Raw genomic sequence first — 18,834 nt, 5'->3', positions numbered from 1 at the left:
ACCTTTTAACCAGCCTGGCTCTACAGCAGTCGGGACAGTCTTCCTGGAGGAGGTGGGATTTCAGAATTTTGTAAAATGGGGGTGAATCACATTAAGCAGATGTGAGGAAAGCATGTTTTGAGTATGGAGTTTGGGGGGTGTCTGAAGAAGGTCTGTGCCCAGTTCTGTATGTGGCCTGGAAGAGAAGCTTCTGGCTGCCCTTTCCTGAACCTTCCTCGCAGAGCTTGGGTAAGGCCCCAGGAAGGGCGAGGAATGTGAGAAAGAGGATGAGATGGATGGAAGTGAAGTGAGATGGGGAGAGGTGGGGAGGAAGAGGAACACGACTGTGAGCAGATGAGGCCATCAGGTGAGGGGAGCAGCGCCTGCCCCTTACCTCGAGATGCCTGAGCAGAGCCAGGGCAAGGGAGAGCTCTTTCCTCTCCTGGACCTGACAGATTGCTGAGATAACTTAAGCTGGAGAACTTAATTACAGCACTTGCCTCTCGCCCTGTGCACCAGCCCCATGGAACGGCAGCTCTGCCTGCCTCCCCTGCCTTGGCCCTGCTGTCCAAGTGCGTGTGGTATGTGTGGATGTGGAGGAGACAAAGACAAGCACCACCTCGTGGTCTCATTCCCCTGCTCCAGAACCCTAAAGGCTCCCTATTGCTCACGCCGTGATGGGCAAACTTTTAAAGGTATAGGATCTATTATTTTTGCAACAGTCTACGTGAAAAATCATGACAACAAAAGCTGACCCTGGGACCTGGGACTCCTCTGCAGAGCCCCAGAGCTCTAAGGAGTACAGTTTCAAAACCCCTGGGATAAAATCCACAGACTCCTTAGCTTAGCATTCAGAGCCCTTTGTTCTCTTGGTGTTAACCTGCCGGTCCAGCCCCATCTCTTTGCTTTCCCTCTTCCATGCCACTCAATCCAAACCTGCCTTTAATCCCCGGACCCCACTTGCCACTCTGTTCCCTCCATCCCTGACCCCACCCCGGTCCCACCACACCCAATCAGTCCTTGAGTTTCTACCCATTCTTCAAGATCTTGCTACTCACATGTCTCCTGCACCTGAAAGCCTTTCTCGTGTGGGCATCTGGCTGTCAGAATGCTCAGGGAGCTCTGCACTTCTCCGAAGCCTAGCAGCACTTCCTACCTTTTAGCATGGTTATTTATGTACTTGTCTGGTCTCCCTGTTAGCCAGCAAATTCCTTAAGGGCGGAAACTATCTTCTTTATCTCTGTCTCCCTGGTAGCTCCCAGCAGGATCTGGTGCAGAGAAGGGGCTACATAAATATTTATTTGTTGAATATCTTTACTGAGTGTCAGTTACAAATCTAGTATTGTACTAGGCAGTCAGGCTGCATGGTGAAAGGCCCGGTCCCTGCCCGCAGCAGGGCCTCCATCTAAAAGAAAGTGAAACATGCAAACCGACAGTTGCAATGCAGAGAAAAACTACAGAATGATAGATTCTGTCAGCCCAGAATCCTGCTTAACCCAGCCTTGCAGAGTGGTCAAGGAAGGCTTCAAAGAGGAGGTGATGCTGGGAGAAAAAGGACATGTGACACTGATACTGGGGGGCTGAGGGAGGTCCTCAAACACCGGTGGAAAGCAGCTGGTGTTGAGGCTCTTGACACTGTTGTGAGAATGAATTCAAGGATGAGTCAAATAACAGTGAAATCACAGAGATTTATTGCAAAGGGAAAAGTACACACACAAGAACAGGGAGTGGGAGCATACTCAAGAGAGTCATGCAAGTGGGTCGGGGCTGCTACCTTTATGGATTTCTTTAACTGATGGGTGGAATATTAATGAAAACTCCTGAAAAAGTGGTGATTTCTTGGAACTGTGGTGCTACTCATTTTTATACCAAATATGGATGTTCTCAGGACTGTCATGGCACTAGTGGATGTGTGATTTAGTGTGTTAATAAGCGGATAATGAGGTCCTAGGTGAAACCTAGATCAAATCCAGTGCCATATTGGGTCCAGTCGGTCTTAGCCAACTTGATTCACACCCTGTTTTTCAGGGTCTTATCAGCCCGTAGCCTCTAGTCATGTGAAACTGCTGCCTGGAATTGTTTATTCTTGTCTCAACACCTACCAGGTGGAATGTGTGAGGAACAACACAGCAGACAGAGGGAACAGCATGTGCAAAGGCACAGAGGCAGAAAGAGTATGGCTGGAGATGCCCAGACCTGGGGGTGTGGGTTTGGGAGTAGGAGAAGAGAACTCAAGAGCAGGCAGGGGTAGGACAAAGGAAACGCTTGTGGAAAAGTTGGATTGGGAGGTAGGAAGGTAAGCAGCCCTAAGAGATGAGAAATGAGCTAAAATGAGACAGAATGGCAGATGGGAGAGGAGGGAGCTGTGAGATCTTGGGTGGGCTTTTTCTCCTCTCTGGACCTTAGTCTTTTCTGGAAAATGACTGGTTTGAACCAGAGTCTTGAAGGCCCCTTTCCAGGACTGAGTTAGAAGTGCTGATGAAGCAGCAGCCAGACAACTGTCAATCAATCAATATCGTGCCAAGAGAAACCAAGTATAATAAGGCGTAGGCTTGGAAGGGTGGTTAGAACAGGGAAGAGCCCATCAGGGAGGGCTCTGTGGGGAAGACCAGGCAGCTGGAGAGTGGGGACGTCATGTGTGAGCCAGGGTCCAGGAGAAGCACTCTGCCTGGATTCCCATATTCACTCCACAACAATTGTGTATGGGTAGGTTTTGTTGGCCCCATTTTGTAGATAGGGAAGCTGAGGTTCAAAGACTAAGTGTCTTGAATTCACGGTGATGATTCCAGGGGCTTCCATCCTCCACCCCCAACAGAAGAACCTGGCCCAGTCGCCAGTCACCTCTGCACACATTGCAGGTCTCTTTTCTGGGCCTTGTCACCACACTGTGGGGCAGAGAAGGGAGGTTAGCCTCATTCTGAGGGTGACTAACTGTCTCAGTTGGCCTGGGATTGAGGGTCTACTATTATACCTGCAATAGTCTCAGGCAAACCAGGACAAGTTGGTCAGCCTACTTATTCCACAGGTGGTGAACTGAGGCCCAAGTCACCCCTGGCAGGTGGCAGTGCCCTAGACCCCCAAAGTCTGCCCCACTCTCAACGCACACACACCTGCTGCCTAGGGACCAGCTCAGGAAGGGGGCTGTCCTTCCCAGCCACCCAATTCTCTAGGCTTCATGTGATCTGGCCCTGAGTTGGAGGCCACTGAAGACACTAGGAAAGTAGAGAGAATGTAACTGAGTAAGGGAAACCAAGCTAAGACTCAAAGCGCAGAAAAGGAAGGGGTCAATTCGGGGCTGAGGAAAGCAGGCTCCTCCTCCAGGTGCAGGTGCCCAGAGGGGCTTGGAATGTGCTCTGCTGTTGCTTCACTCTCCTTCCCACCTGGAAATGCCCTGGCTTTTCCAGCAGGGGCCTTGGCTTACGGGACCCAGCTGTGGAGCCCTGGCAGAGCCCCCACCCAGGGGTAGGAGTGTGAGTTCCAAAGCCCACTCTCTGCCACTAAACCTCTGGGATCTTGAGCAAATATCTTCCCTTTTCTAGGCCTCAGTTAAAACAGGCATCAGAAGATGGTCCAAGTCTCAGGAATGTCGTGAAGACATCAGAAATCATTCCCACACAAGTGCCTGGCAGAGCAGTGCGGAAGTCCCACCTTCATGACTAAGCCCACCTCCAGCTCAGGTCTGGAACATAGCTCAGGGGATCTCTACGCCTGGTCCCCGACTTCCAGGCTCACTGCTCCCATGAAATGAGCCCAGGACCAGGGAATCAGGAAGGCCGGTGGGGCCTAACCTCAGCTGTGTGTTTTGGGCAAGCCTCTTAGTCTCTCTCAGCTTTGGTTCCATCATTGCGGTGGGGGGTGAAAGATGCAGTTTCCCCAGAATTATTGTGAGGTTGGGGTGACACTCAGCCAGTACCTAGCACTCCAGAGGTAGCCTCTAAATGTTAGGGGGGGACCCCACGTCCCCCACCCTACACCTCTGAGGCCGCTGTTTGTTGCAGCTCTTACCTTGCCCAGGGCTGAATGTGCTGGAGGGGTGACGTGGTTCCCCAGCTTCCCCCAGAGCCTCCCCTCCCGAAGCCCAGCTCCAAACCCTTCTCCACCCACTGCAGGCCTATGGTGGCACTCACACATTCTCTCTCTCTCTCTCCACACACACACACACACACACACACACACACACACACACACACACGTTCTTACATTCTTTTTCCGTTGTTTGCGGCTAATTGTTTATTAGGAGAGGCAGGCGGCTGCGCCAGTGGGAAGGCTCAGCTTGCTCCGCTATAATTAGGATAATGCACATTAGTCATTTAGTGTAACTCGGAGAGCAGCCCCTCCCCCGTACTCCCCTCCCCCGCCGCTCCTGCTCAGCTGGCTGGGTTCCCAGCCGGGGCTGTGCAGGTTTGTTCAGGTTCCTTCCTGGGCCTTCTGGGTTGGCCCTGGCTCTACCTCACTACTACTCCGCCCAGCTGTCCCCAAGCCCCCCACCGCCCCCCACCACCTCCCCCCACTCCAGGAGAGGGTTTTCTCTATTTTCTCTCTCCAGGCTTATCTCCTGTTTCCTCCCTCTCTGTCCCCTCTTTCTCCGCCTCCCCCTATCTCTTTCCTTTGGACCCTAGCTTTCTCTCCCTCTCCCCTGTTCTCTGCCCTTCTCTCTAGCTTCTGCACCCTTGCCTTATTTCGGGGGTCTCTCTCCCTCCCCCAGCCCTCCATGGGTAGGTAGCCCAGCAGAGCAGGTCAAGCCTACGCTCCAGGCCCTGGGGGGTTGGTGGCAGTTCTCCTCTCTGGCATGACAGTAGGAGGTAGTCCAGACCCTCTCCCTGGGGCCTGACCCTCAGGAGGTTGTCCTTGCTGCTGCCTTCCCAGCCCCACCCCTTCCACCAAACACAACCCACTCTTTTTGGCCGAGGACTAGGCTGGCAAAGGTAGGCCATTGTCTCCAAAAGGCCCTTCCCACAAGCACATCAGTGTGGCCTCATTGCCTTGTTCCCCCGTTCCCTCGTGGTCATCCTGAGATCCAAGAAATTGGGCCCCACAGGAGTCTAGGGTGCTTGGGGCTGAAGGTGAGGGCCCTCGTCATGCTGGCTGGAGCAGGCAGCCCTCTGTTTCATGTGGCCTGGATAGGGCACGGGGCAGCGGGATTGTAGGGAGTATCTTTTCCACTAAGAACGAGAGGCTCTTCAACAGTGTCCTTTTGTCTCTAGCTGCACAGCCACTGGCCAACTCCAGACCTGGTGACAAATAAACCTCCTGACCCCTATTCCTACATCCCTGAGACCCGCACGCAGCCCTTTCCATCACAAAAGGGACCTCACATCAGAGCCCATTACAGCTAGGCAGACTGAGGTCTAAGGCTAAGGGTTTGCCCTGCAGGTCGCTGCTGGGGTAAGGGTGAGGATGGGGTCCCTCCAGTGTTTCAGAAATAAAAGAGCTGTTCCCAGGGGTAAGCGATGCTTGATTGGAAGTACAAAGCTTTTCTTGTCTTCATAAGCCTGTTGATGTCTCTGGTCCTGATCCTGAAATCACCGATGCAGACAGACTAACAGACACAGGCTCACAACTTGCAGGGCAGGCTCACGGAGCAGGTACCGCAGAGGGCCTGGGGTCACTGTGCACTTGGAAGGGCCCGAGCTTCTGTCCTTACATCTGATATCTCTCCTCTGCCTGGACTCTCCATGCAACAACTGGGCCTCCAAACTCCAAGCCCCACCTGCCTTGGGACCCCTCCAGCCCAGGGACACCAGCCTGAGTTGTACATATTGCAGTCCCTGTCTCCAGAGGTCCACATCACCCTATCCTGAACTACTCCTTCTCACCATCCTTCTCTATCATGTGCCCCCAGGCCCTGCCCCTCAGTGCAATGTGCAGCTTACAGGATCCCATGGGAGCAGAGGCCAGAGGGGAAGGGAGGGACCATGGCTCAGCTGATCTCCCAGGACCAGGGAACCTTTCCTTGGCCTCCTCTTGGGATTGCTTCCCCATAGGTGGCAAGGCTCCAGGGGCCACAGGAAGGTACCCCGAGACTAGCAGAGAACTGGGAAACAAGAGCCCTGGTTTTCAGTAAGTCTCTCATACTACCTTGCTGTATGCTTTCAGCAAGACTTCCCTCCCTGGGTTTCCCCAGGAGCAGGACTAGGAGGCCAGTTCAGGGGCTGTCCTGATGGCAGCTTCTTGGGGTCTCATGGCCACCTGTCCTTCTGGTACCCTGGTCCTCCTTCAGGCTTTCGGGAAGCAGACCTAGCCCCCACGTTAGCTGAGCTTGATTCATTCTTTCATTCACCAGTCTGTAGTTTAGTACCCCCCTCCCCGATTCCTCTGCCTAGATCTCTGTGATTTCCTTCCTTCCTTCCTTCCTCTCAAAGATGATGAAGTCACACTGAGCAGCAGCCTTGGTCTGGTTTTAGGCCGAGGGAGCAAAAGGAGTGGCCAGTTTAGGATAGATGTCCCAGGATGGGGTACAGCAAGGGTGCCTGCAAGGGGGAGACTGGCACAGATTGTGTGTGTGTGTGTGTGTGTGTGTGTGTGTGTGTGTGTGTGTGTGTTAGCAGGCACAACCACAACCACCTCCCAGGGCCATCCCAGTCATTCCTTCACTCACTCATTCACTCGACAATCCTCTGTTCAGCACAGACCGTGTGTAAGTCTCTGTGCTGGGTGCCAGGGATTAAAAAAAACAGCAGGGTCTCCACCCTTAGCAGCAGGCAAGCCGAGCCCCAATCAGAGCACAAGAGGATTCGCATTGGGTTTGCATATAGGAGAGAGGGGAGTCGGTCGCTGGGTCTTGGAGGATCTCTGCCTCCTGACTCAGGAGGTCGTGTGGGGGATCCATTTAATGACGATGATAATAACACTCAGAGAACAGCTAACATTTAAAGAGGGCTGCCTGTGTGCCAGGCACCGCTGAAACATTTCACAGGTAATCTTATAACATAGGCATTTTGTTAGCAAGGCAAGTCAGTGAAAAAGGGACTATTCTCACTCCATTGCACAGTTTAGGAAACTGAGGTGGGGGGATGTGAAGCCGCTTACCCATGATCACACAGCTAAGAAATGACAGAGCCAGCCTGACCCAAACCTTTGTGACCCTTTTTTCTCATCTGTAAGGCGTAGAGGACGGACCCTGACATCCCTTCAGCTAAGAGATGGGGAGTTCCCAGGCAGATGGCAGGAAACCAGAGCTTCTGGGAGTCAGCAGGCAGGAGGTCTCCTGGGAGGGGATTTAGGGCAAAGTGGGGGAGGGGAGCCCCTCCTGCTGGCCCCTCCCCACAGCTGACTTTCATTCCAACATTGGTTGGAATAAACCAACACTGGTTCCAGCCAGGCGTGGGGGTGGGGTGGATGACAGTACTGGGAAGCTGCTTCTCCAGGATTTACAACCTGCCAGGGAGTGGGCAAGAGCCATCTGGGGGCTGCTGGCTGCTGGTGGCTTCAGTGGCTCTTCCTCCCACCCACCCACTGGGGGAGTGGCCACAGCATGGAGTCAGTGATTACATATTCCCCAGCTGCATGTCCTTGCTCTGGGGCTCCTGCTGCTCCCAGCCCAGCCCAGGCTGCAGTCACCCAGAGGCACTCAGTGTTGGGAATACAGCGGAGAGAGGAAAGTGGAGCCTCCAGGTTGATGAAGCAGCCACTAGCCTGTGCCGGAGGAGCACCCAGGCTGGTCCTAGAGATGGGGTCTGCAGCTTCGTGGTGGGGAAGGTTTGGGCTGCTTTGGAGGAGGGAGGTGCTACAGGGCTGGGGATGGGGTGGACATCTCCCTCAGACCCCAGACCTCAGGGAGGCACTCATCCCTCTGTCTCTGGACTGGACGCCTCTTCTCTCCTCTGGCCCAATGTGGTTCACTGCAGCTCCAGCCTGGGGTGGGGGCATGCCTGTGGGGACTAACTTAGATAGTATCTTTGTGCAATTTGGAAAGATACAGAAGCAGCCCCTCACTAGGCACCGGGCTTGGCGAGCAGAGCCGGGGCTGGGTTTTAACCTCTGCTTGCTCCTTGAGCTGTGCATCTTTGTCCAAGACACCAACTGTTCAATAGCATTAAACATAAGAGGACCTGTCCTGGTGCTTAGGGAGGGCAGTGTTCGGGGCCCACCGGGCCCAAGTCATCACCTCTCCTTCAGCCAGCTGACTGCTACCTAGTCCAGAACTCCCTGCAGACATAACCCCTACCCACTTCCAGGTCACCCATGTGGCATGCAGAGGAGGGACTATCCTCTTCTCCCAAAGAAAGAAGCTGAGGCCCAGAGAAAGGAAAGAAACTGCCCAAGGTTATGCAGCAGATCAGTGACAGAGCTTTCTGGGCCAAATTCTAGGGCCACTCAACAGCTGGCACTCCTTCCAGCCTCGGTACCTCTTTGGAGGCCTTTGGGACCCTGCTCCATGCGCCTGTCAGCTCTGTACTTGTCTTATTTAACTAAACCGACCTTGGCAGAAGACCTGCGTGAGCCAGACAATGCACCAAGTGCAGGAGAAAAACAGGTCAGCACTTCCCTCCTCTCAGAACTAAATAACCAATAAATGTTGAATGAATGAATGAATAAATGAACGAATGAACACTGAGCACCAACTTTGTACCAGAAATTACAACAAGCAAGCAATTTGCTTATTTAATCACAACTCTGTGAAATAGGTTCTAAGATCTTCTTTTCACAGGTATGGAAATCGAGGCTCTGAGAGGTTAAGTAACTTGCCCAAGGACACACAGCTATGTCAGAGCTGGGATTTGAGTGAGAGTTTATGTGACTCCAAAGCCAAACAGGTTCTTTCTTCTTTTTTTTAGGGTTTCCTCTTTAAAAAAAAAATTCTTGGAACAACTTCAAACACTTTCGTTTATTTTTAATGGCATTTATTGTTCCCTTTCTAATTTTACAAGTAATGTGTGTTCGTTGCAGACAACTGGAAAATACATAAAAACATAAAGTAAAAAATAACAATCATCCATAATCCCCACCCCCTAGAGATAACCACCATTAGCATTTTGATACATTTCTTCCCAGTGTTTACATCTTTTTACATAAAATTGGTATTATGCCATATAGCCAGTTTAATGCCCTGCTTTGTTAATTCGCACTATTTTGTGAACATTTTCCCATTCAAGTAAATATTATTTTTGAAAACTTGATCTACAATGGCTGCATATATCCATTTTTATGCATTTGCATTTATTTAATCTAACTCTGCTTTTGACATTTAGGTTGTTTCTAATTTTTTACTAGTAAACATAGCATTACAGTGAACATCTATGTAAATTTTTTTGTTTTTTGTTTGTTTGTTTTAGAGACAGGGTCTCACTCTGTTGCCCAGGCTGGAATGCAGTGACGTGATCATAGCTCACTGCAGCCTTGAACTTCTGGGCTTAAGTGATCCTCCTGCCTCAGCCTCCCAAGTAGTTGGCACCACAGGTCCATGCCTGGTGATATATATTTTTTTTTTTGAGAGATGGGATCTCACTTTGTTGTCCAAGCTAGTCTCAAACTCCTGGTCTCAAGCGATCCTTCCTCCTGAGCCTCCCAAAATGCTGGAATTATAGGAGTAAGCCACCATGCCCGGCCAACATTTGTAAATCTTTGAGCAGATTTCTGTTTATTAGATTCCCAAAGCGGGATTTCTTGGGTCAAAGAGCACGAACAGTTTTAAGAACTTTAAAGCATATTTTGTAATTGCTTTCTAGAAAGCTTACCTAGTTCACCCTCCACTAGGAGGGCAGAGGAATGCACCAGTTCTTTAGCCCCTTGCTAACACTGGGCATCACTGATTTTTTTTAAAAATGAAACATCTTTCCCAAGACCTGGGTTTTTCCCACTGCAGCACTCTGCTCCACAGGAACGATTTGGTATCATGGGCTAGTAATTCCCCATTTGCCTATGGGGAAATATGGCCCTGGAGAGCAGAAATGACCTGCTAGGTCAGACTTGCCAATCAGCCAAGGAAGAGCAGGCCTGACACCCAGGCATCCTTCCTCCCAGTTCAGAGCCCTCTTCTTTACACCCTTGGCCTCAGCTTCCTCCACCGCAGGTCTCCTGGGTTGGGGGTGTTTCCCCAGGGCCAGTCCCTCCTACTCCCTTAGGTTATACCACTCCTGTGGTCCTCCAGGTCTGGGTTGGGGTGGGGTCGCTGGGCAGAGCCTATTTCTGGCCTCTTCATCATGGACCACATAGCACCTGGGATTCTCACCACTGGCACTAATCATGGCTCATGCCCTCTCTCATTCATTCATTCATTCATTCATTCATAGATTTGATAAAACGATGTGTTTTGCATCTGTACGGGCCAGGCACTGTTCTAGGCTCTGGGTACTTGTCATCATTAACTATCAGCAATGCCAGTGTTATGCTGCGCAAGTCACAGCCTCTTCGGCATCTTCACCAACCCTTCCTACTTAGCGCTATGTTCCAAGCATCTGCCATAATGACAACACCTGGGATGCTCCATAAACATATGGATACCAGGCCTGTCCCCTGGAAATTCTGACTGTATAAGCCTGGGCCATTCCTCAGGCATTGTTTGCTGTTGTTTTGTTTGCTCTGGCTGCTTCCTATATTTATTCCTATATTCAGGCAAACCCAGAAGCAAGTGCTAACAGATCCCTAAACACTGACATCTGGTGTGGATGCATGTGTGTGTGCACACACAGGTGAGCAGGCCAAGCTTCCTCCCAGCACAGCCCAGCACCCTCGAGCCCTGCTGGTACACCTGCTGTGCCCCTGAACCACAAACTCACCAAAGCTAATGATAACTTTTTTTTCTGATCTGCAAGAGATTAGTTTTAATTTGGAGACAATTAGAGGTAGAAGCAGGAGGCATCTGATCTTGATTAGAAGCAGGGACATGGCCAGGGGAGCCCCCACCCCTAGCCTGCCTGGCCCTAGCTTCCACAGAGATTCATTTATGTGCCCAATAAGGTAGGGGCTGGCCTCTGCACCTGGGGAGAAGGTTGTCTGGGAGAGGCAGAGGGCCCCTGCTGTGCTCCCAGACACCTAAGACAAGCCAGAGCAGGTACCCCCAACCTCAGAAAGGTATGGAATTGACATTTGTTTAAGCCCCCACTGTGTGCCACTTAAGCTGGGCATCTTTGTCCAAGACACCAACTGTTCAATAGTATTATATATAAAGGCCTTGTCCTGGTGGTTAGGGAGGGCAGTGTTCAGGGCCCACCGGGCCCAAGTCATCACCTCTCCTTCAGCCAGCTGACCTTGTACTATGCAAAGCTGGTCCAGCCCCAGTGTCCACCAATATCCCAGCTCAGCTGGATAGGCAGAGGTATGAAAAACAACTATGTGCCATCTAATGGTGGAGATGGCTTGAGAGACCTCTGTGCAGGCACAGGGACCCAGGAGCCAGTGTCTCATGGCTCCAGGGGAGCAATCACAGAAGTGACTAATGAGAGAGTTCCCAGATCACGTGCATTTCACTCATACCAGAGCCAGGCTCCTCCTGATTTGTCAGAGTCAGAGCTGGCCAGAGCAGAGCAGTAGCAGAGAGGAGGAGGGGCTGTCTGCCTCGGATGGTGGCCGTGAGAGGTATCAGAGAAGGCTTCAAGGAGGAGGCGATGCCTGAGCTGGGCATGGAAGGATGAGGGGGACCCCCACATCCTCCCATGTGCAAGTATTCTCTTGGGTCTTGTTGGGTCAGATACCCTCCTGCAGAGCTGGTGAAGCCACTATTCATGTATTTGTCTTTTGGGGTAGTGAGAAGAACAGAGCTGGTCCAGCTCATATGGAAAGGGTCCCTTGCTAAGCACAGTCTGGCAGGGGTCGGGGAGGCTGGGGAGAGCTGGGAACACCTCAGTCATCATCATTATCCCCATGTGCAAAAGCTGGATGATCCCAGCCTGTCTTCCTCCCCCTGTATGTTGTCTCTGCATTTTACTGGGGAAACTGAGGCTAGGAGGGGCAGAAATACCAAATCCCCATGTATCAGTTTGCTAGGGCTGCCATGACAAAGTTCCGCAGGCTGGGTGGCTTAACAGAAATTTATTTTCTCACAGTTCTGGGGGCTGGAAGTCTGAGGGCAAAGGTGTCAGCAGGATTGATTTCTGGTGAGGGTTGTCCTTCTGACTCGTAGACAGCTACCTTCTCACTGAGTCTTCACAACTTCTCTCTGTGTGTGTCTGCATCCTTATCTCTTCTTCTTATAAGGACACCAGTCATATTGGATTAGGGCCCACCCTCACAGCTTAATTTTAACCCTAGTAGCCTCTTTAAGGATCCTGTCTTCAAATACAGTCATATTCTGAGATACGGAGGGTTAGGATTTCAAGGGCAGGGCACAGTTCAGCCCATAACACCCCATCATAAGTCAGAGAAGACATGGAGAAGCCCCTTTTCTCAGGAGATGGCAGCAAGGGAGAGGGTCCCAGGGACAGACCCAAATGCCTGAAGACCAAGTCAGAGCCCAGGTCATCAGCAGGAAGGCAGCAGGCAAACTGGTCTGCAGGGCAAACTGGGGTCAAAACAGAACTGCAGCCTGGGGGCACAGTGGAGCCAGTGTTCACTACCAGGCCCACGGAATTGTTATGGGCAGCCTGCTCTGGAGGTAGAGGGGCGGGCAGGTGCCAGCCTGTGTGTGTGTGTGCATGTCCTCCCAGGTCAGTCTGGAGGGTGTAGGCACCTCTTAGTGTTGTGTGTCCAAGGTGGGTCCAAGCAGTGCCTTCCCCCCCAATCTCTCCTCTCTTCCACCTCCAGTCCTGGCCTGACCTCAGTCTCTGTGTTGATCAGCCTCCCTTCTCCCCACCCCACATCTGTCTTCCTTCAAGGAACCTTCCAGTAGCTTTTCCTCCCATGCCATGCTCCATGATGTCTGGCAGTCAGAGCTCTGTGCCGAGCTGCAGGCCAGAGTGCATGTTAGCACACATGTGTGTACACTCAAGCACACATTTAGTGTCTCTGAAAACTTGACAGACCAAGTGATCTGCTCATTCCACCAGTCTTACCTCTTCCCTCTCCAGCGACACCAGAAGGCTTCCAGGGCCTTCTCCACCTCCCAGGGGAAACTGAGGTCCAGAGAGATCAAGCAGGTTCCTTTAAGCTCCAGAATGAGTGAGTGGGAGAGCAGAGATTAGTGTTAGGGTCTCAGGGACCCACCCTGCTCCAATGCTGAGGAGACTGCAGGGCCCCAGCAGGATGGAGTGGCTCATGGTGGTGATGGGAGAGGCTGCTGTGGGCCACAGTGACATAAATAAAAAATTGCAATGCCCTGATGTCAGCTTTCTGGCTCCCTCTTCTGAATGCCAGCTGTTTTCTTGATACAGGTTACTTCCCCTTCCAGAAACTCAGCTTTCTTATCTGCAAGGTTGCTGACAAGGTCCAGAGCCCCTAGGCCTGGTGCCAGGAGCCCTCCTCTCAGTGGCTACCCAGTCTCCTCATGGATGACCCATTGACAAGGAACTCATTACCCCCACAGCATCCCAGTCAGTGCTGGGCTGCTTATTCAGAGAATTTCATTCTTTCAACAAAAATGTATTGAGGGCCTGCTATGTGCCAGGCCATGTTGTAAACACTAAAATAGAGCAGGGAGTAAAGCCATGTCTGTGCCCCTATGGAACTTAATTTCTAGTTGGCAGAAACAGACACGTGCATATAATATAGAGTTAAGTGGTGGTAAGTGCTATGAAGAAAATGAAACAGGAAAAGGGATAGAGAGAGATCAGTCGCGGGGATGGGGGAGAGACAGCGCTACTTTAGATAAATGATCAGGAAGATGTCCCTAAAGAAAGATTGATGAGAGAGAGAAAGAGAAAAGAGAGGGGGAGAGAAACTTGTGAATATCAACAGGAGAAAATTCAAGGCAAGCGGAACGGCAATGCAAAGGCCCTAGGGTAGAAACATTTTCTCAGTATATTCCAAGAACAGCAGATGGTTTGGATGATCCAGGATGTTGGTTTTGCCAGACCAGCTCCTCCCCCAGGGGGGTGAGGGGATTCAGGTGGGGCATGCAGTCACACTTCTCCAATCCCTTCCTTCATGCCTCTCTGAGTCCGGTGCCCATCTGGTGGTCTGTGCCCCTGCTGTGCCTCCAAGGAATCCAGATGGTCAGCCGTGAAGTTGGAACAGTAAGAGAGGGCAAAGGGGACTAAGTGCCACTTAGCAGCTCTGGGGTCTCCAGGGGATGGATAACGAAGGCAGGGCTAGTACCCCCCCCCCCCACCCACTCCGTCCCTCTGCAGCCTGGATAGTGAGCACTGAGAGCTCACTGGCCGCAGCGGCCCTTCTCCCAGCCCAGAGGGAGGAGCGTGGGGCCCCACCTTGGCCTCAGCACTCAAAGGCCCTGTTCTTCCCCATACATGCATCAGTGCCCCTGCCCTGAGCTGCTCTGCGGGTCCCAGAGGATGTCCTGTTCTTGGTCTTTCAGCTACTCTCAACGTCCCTGTGAGGGGGAGGGACTGATGTCACCACCGCAACTTTAGAGGTGGAAATTGAGGCTCAAAATGGAAAGCAACTTGCACAGTGAGTCTGTGGCAGGGAGAGGCCTTGCACTTGAGTCCCAAAGCCGGTTGGTTTGCCTGCTTGCTGCTGCTTCCAAAGCAGGGTCCAAATGTGGATCCTGCTTTTCCACAGTCGGCCCCGGGGCCAGCATTCCCCAGGCTGCAGGGACACATTATGAGACCTCAAGCACCAGCCAGAAAAGCTCTCCCCATCTCTGCAAACAACTTCCTGTCCTCACTTGGACTCTGCTGCACACCCCCACCCCACCATCAGCTCCCAGCATTTCTTGCCAATGATTTCCCCAGTTGGTCCTAAGGGCTGCTCAGGTCCTTCCGAGCATGCCACAGGAGAAGTGGTGAGAGCACGTGCCACGCCTCTTAAAACAACTGACCCCAAGGGCCTTTGTCATGCCCCAAGCCTGTCGCCTTATTTTTTGAACAAGGAAGATTACTGCAGATTTTTTTTTAAAGGATATTGAGACCAGAGCCTCAAGAGCAAGGAATTTTTAGTTCACTGCTTTTGCGCGGAACTGGATGTGAATGTTTGTGAAACTGCCAAGGTTTAATTGACAGTGATAAATGATAAATATGCATAAACTGCAAGTAATATCTAGTACTGACTAGGAGTCTCCTCTTTGGGACATAGGTCTCTGCAGATCACTCGGTGTAGATCAGCCATGATTTGTTGAAGGCTTTCTTGGTGCAAGGCCAGGTAGGTAACTAACTCCCACACAGGCAGGATGGGAGGTCCCTTCAGAGAAGGACAAAGCCCTGAGGAAACCCCCAGGAGTTGAGGGCACATCTTGGAGGGCTTCACGAAGGAGGTGGCATTGAAGCTGGACCCTGGAGGAAGACTCAGATTTGGATGTGCACAGATAGGAAGGAGAGAATCTAATGCAGAGGGTGCAGCATGAGCAAAGGAGGGGAGATAAGGCAGCATCCATGAGTGTGAAGGTCAGTGAGTTGTCCAGTTAAGCCACCAGCAGGGGATTGGGAGGAGGAGTCCTAGGAGAAAAAGGATCCTGATGCCTTGTGTAGGGGGCCCTGAATGTCACACTCAGGTACAAAGTGAGTTTGGATTTTATTTTGTAAGCAGATGGGAGCGCTTCTTTGATATACACACATTTGCATTGTGTTGCACAATTGATGGAGTGCTTTCTTATTTGATTCTGAGAAACAAAACAAATGACAACACAGCCTCCTGCGAGACCAGCATTACTGTTACCATTGTCCTGTTTTTACAGTTGAGGAATGTGACTCGGGAGGTTCTTGGGGAGATCCAAAATAAGATTTCAAACCTCAAACCTCCATTTGGGTCCTTCCTGTTCCTTGACAGTGTCCAACAAGTTTTGGGCTGGGAGTGAGAGGAGCAACAATGTCTGATTTGTGTCCAGGAAAAAAAATACTCTGGCTACTGTGTGGGGGAGGAGAATGCCAGAGAGGAGGGGAGACCCTATTGGCCAGTGGTATGTCGTCATAGAGACAGGAGTGAGGCCAGAATGGGGGCAGGGAGGGAGGACAAGGGGCAGCCTGAGGTGGAATTGCCAGAAGTTGGCAGCTTCCTTGGTGGGTAGGGAGAGGGAGTTAAGAGGAGGGAGGAGGCCCATGTTTAGGTGTGGGAGACTGAGAATAAAATTTCCTGTTTAATATAGTCTGTGGCCAAAGGGAGAAGGGAGAGAGCTGGATCCCTGGAGACCCTACACCAGCTGAGACAGCAGGTACAATACTAAGGAGCTTGGGTTCGAGAGTCAGGGGACCCCAGGTTCGAGTCCCACTGCTGGCCCCTTTGCCCATGTAACTTGGTTAAATTATTTAAGTGTCCTGCACCTTAGTTCATTTATCTGTAAGATGTTAGGATTGGCACTCAAAAAGGAAGTTACTGATAGAAAACTGGTCGCGTGGATGGAGATCATAATAATACGTACCTCAAAGGATTGATCTGAGGATGAAATACGCTAAGGCCTGTCCCACACGGAGCGCAGTGCAGGATACACAGGGATCACAGGGACTCTTTTCAGCACCAGAGTCCACTCAGCTCTTTATGCGCACGACTTTGAAAGTCCTCACAATGGCACTTTGAGGCAGAAACAATTTTTATATTTGTTTTACAAGTGAGGACGCTGGGGATAGAACCTCCTGAAGGTTCACAAGGTTTTGCGATGGTATTAGCTTTACCCCTATGTCGCAGGTAAATAAATGAAGCGGTGGGTGAGAGGGTAATTCACACACCAGCAAAGGGGGTGCCAGGCTTGGAACTCGGGGAGCCAGGCCTGAGCGAGGCTCGGGGCCCACCGGAGGATGGATAGCCAGGCTGAACCTGCCCAGCTAGAGGAGTCGGCAGCCCTCTGTGGGGTGGGAGAGACGAGCCTGGGGGCACCCTGGGGTCCCAGCGTGGCCTCTCCTGACCACCCTGGGCCTCTTTCCTCTGTCTGTCCCCAGCCTCTGGCCGCTCCCACCCAGCCAGCCCCAGCCCGCCGGGGCCGCAGGCCAGCCCGGTGCTGCCAGTCAGCTACCGCCTGTCGCACACGCGGCTGGCCTTCTTCCTGCGGGAGGCGCGGCCCCCGTCACCCGCGGTCGCCAACAGCTCTCTGCAGCGCTCGGAGCCCTTCGTGGTGTTCCAGACCAAGGAGCTGCCGGTCCTCAACGTCTCTCTTGGGCCCTTCAGCACCAGCCAGGTGGTGGCGCGGGAGCTCCTGCAGCCGTCCAGCACCCTGGACATCCCCGAGCGCCTGACGGTGAATTGGAAGGTGCGGGCCTTCATCGTCCGCTCGCACGTGCCTGCCTCGCAGCCCGTGGCCCAGGTGCTGTTCTACGTGGCCGGCCGGGACTGGGACGACTTCGGCGTCACCGAGCGGCTGCCCTGTGTCCGCCTGCACGCCTTCCGGGATGCCCGGGAAGTCAAGAGCTCCTGCCGCCTCAGCGGGGGCCTGGCCACTTGTCTCGTGCGGGCCGAGCTGCCCCTGGCCTGGTTCGGGCCCCCAGCCCCCGCTGCGCCGCCCACGGCCCGCCGCAAGTCCCCGGACGGGCTGGAGCCCGAGGCGATGGGGGACAGCCAGCAGGCCGAGCTCTACTACACGCTCCACGCCCCTGATGCGTCGGGGGGCTGCGGGGGCTCCCGCCGGGGGGCCGGGCCCGGGCTGGGGGCCCGAGCGGAGAGCCCTACCCAGCACCCCCTGCTGCGCATCGGAAGCATCAGCCTGTTCCGCCCGCCCCCCAGGAGGACACTGCAGGAGCACAGGCTGGACAGCAACCTGATGATCCGCCTGCCAGACCGGCCCCTCAAGCCCGGGGAAGTGCTCAGCATCCTCCTCTATCTGGCCCCCAACTCCTCCTCGCCCTCCAGCCCCAGCGTGGAGCACTTCACACTCAGGTAGTAGGGAAGATGGGTGGGGATCTGTTTTCCCTTCCAAGATCAAATGCATACCTGACTCCTTGTGGGTGGGTTGGGGGGGGGGGGACCTCCCAGCTGTATCCCTGTCCAGCATCCTAATCTCGGATCTGTCACTTAGCACTTGAGCAACCTTAGGAAGATACCTCGCTTATTGGAGCCTCAATGCTCTTATCTGTCTAATGGCAACAAACATTCCTGCCCCTATTTCTGGATCTCATAGAAATGGCATCATGATAAAGAGGAAATATCAGTTTCACAAGCATAGATGTCCAGAATAATAGAACTGGGACTAGAAGGGCCCTTAGACATTTTACAGACAAGGAGACTGAGGCCAAGGAAGAGAAATGGGGTCCAGAGAGCAGCCTCTTGGCTGGGAGCCAAAAGAATGTGTGTGTGTGTGTGTGTGTGTGTGTGTGTGTGTGTGTGTGTGTGTTTTGGGACATTTGCCGTAGTCCTAGAGTTGGGAGAAAAATTTTCAGAATTCCCAGCTCTTTCTATCCTTCTACACCTTGAAAAGGACACAGTTTGCAAACTCAAAAATGCCTTAAATGGTATCACATCCACCCCAAAAATGATAATATTTCACACTAGGAATCTGTGGCTTGAGTTATGTTGTGTGACGCTGAGGACACCCACCAAAATGCTTCCTCAGCCCCAGGCACTATGCGTGGGACCTGAAACATCACTATTAGCCTGCAGCTTCTTTAAGTATTTCCCTGTCTCCTCAGCGTCCTACCTTCAAGTTTAAATGCTGTCGGAAAGGGTCATGCCTCATTCAGTGATTGATACCTGAATGTGAACATAAGTTAAATCAGTCATCAGAGATCTTGGGCTGCATTAATAGGAGTAGAGCTTGCAGAATTAGAGAGGTGGCAATCACCTTGCTTTAGCCAATGTTCATTGGAGTGCAGCTGAAGTGTCGTGTTTAGTATGGGACACTTTACATTTAGTGTCCAGAGGAGCGTGACTGGCTGTGAGGTGATTCAGAACTATGGCAAAAAACAATTGGAGGCACTGAAGGAAAGAAGATTCAGAGAACACCTA

At 52.3% G+C, this 18,834-nt stretch overlaps 1 protein-coding gene across 1 annotated transcript in view; it reads left to right on the top strand.

Annotated features, from left to right (window-relative positions):
- TMEM132E (transmembrane protein 132E) overlaps positions 1-18,834 on the top strand; it is a 59,391-nt gene that overhangs the window by 29,448 nt on the left and 11,109 nt on the right. Inside the window, exon 2 of the mRNA XM_030807916.1 lies at positions 16,839-17,769. Within this exon, the coding sequence (XP_030663776.1) occupies positions 16,839-17,769 (931 nt within the window). The remainder of the gene's footprint in view (positions 1-16,838; positions 17,770-18,834) is intronic.

This window comes from Nomascus leucogenys, unplaced genomic scaffold (genome assembly GCF_006542625.1).
Source record: "Nomascus leucogenys isolate Asia unplaced genomic scaffold, Asia_NLE_v1 Super-Scaffold_249, whole genome shotgun sequence".
NCBI classification, from domain to species: Eukaryota; Metazoa; Chordata; class Mammalia; order Primates; family Hylobatidae; genus Nomascus; species Nomascus leucogenys.
This window is presented reverse-complemented; position numbering and strand designations above follow the sequence as displayed.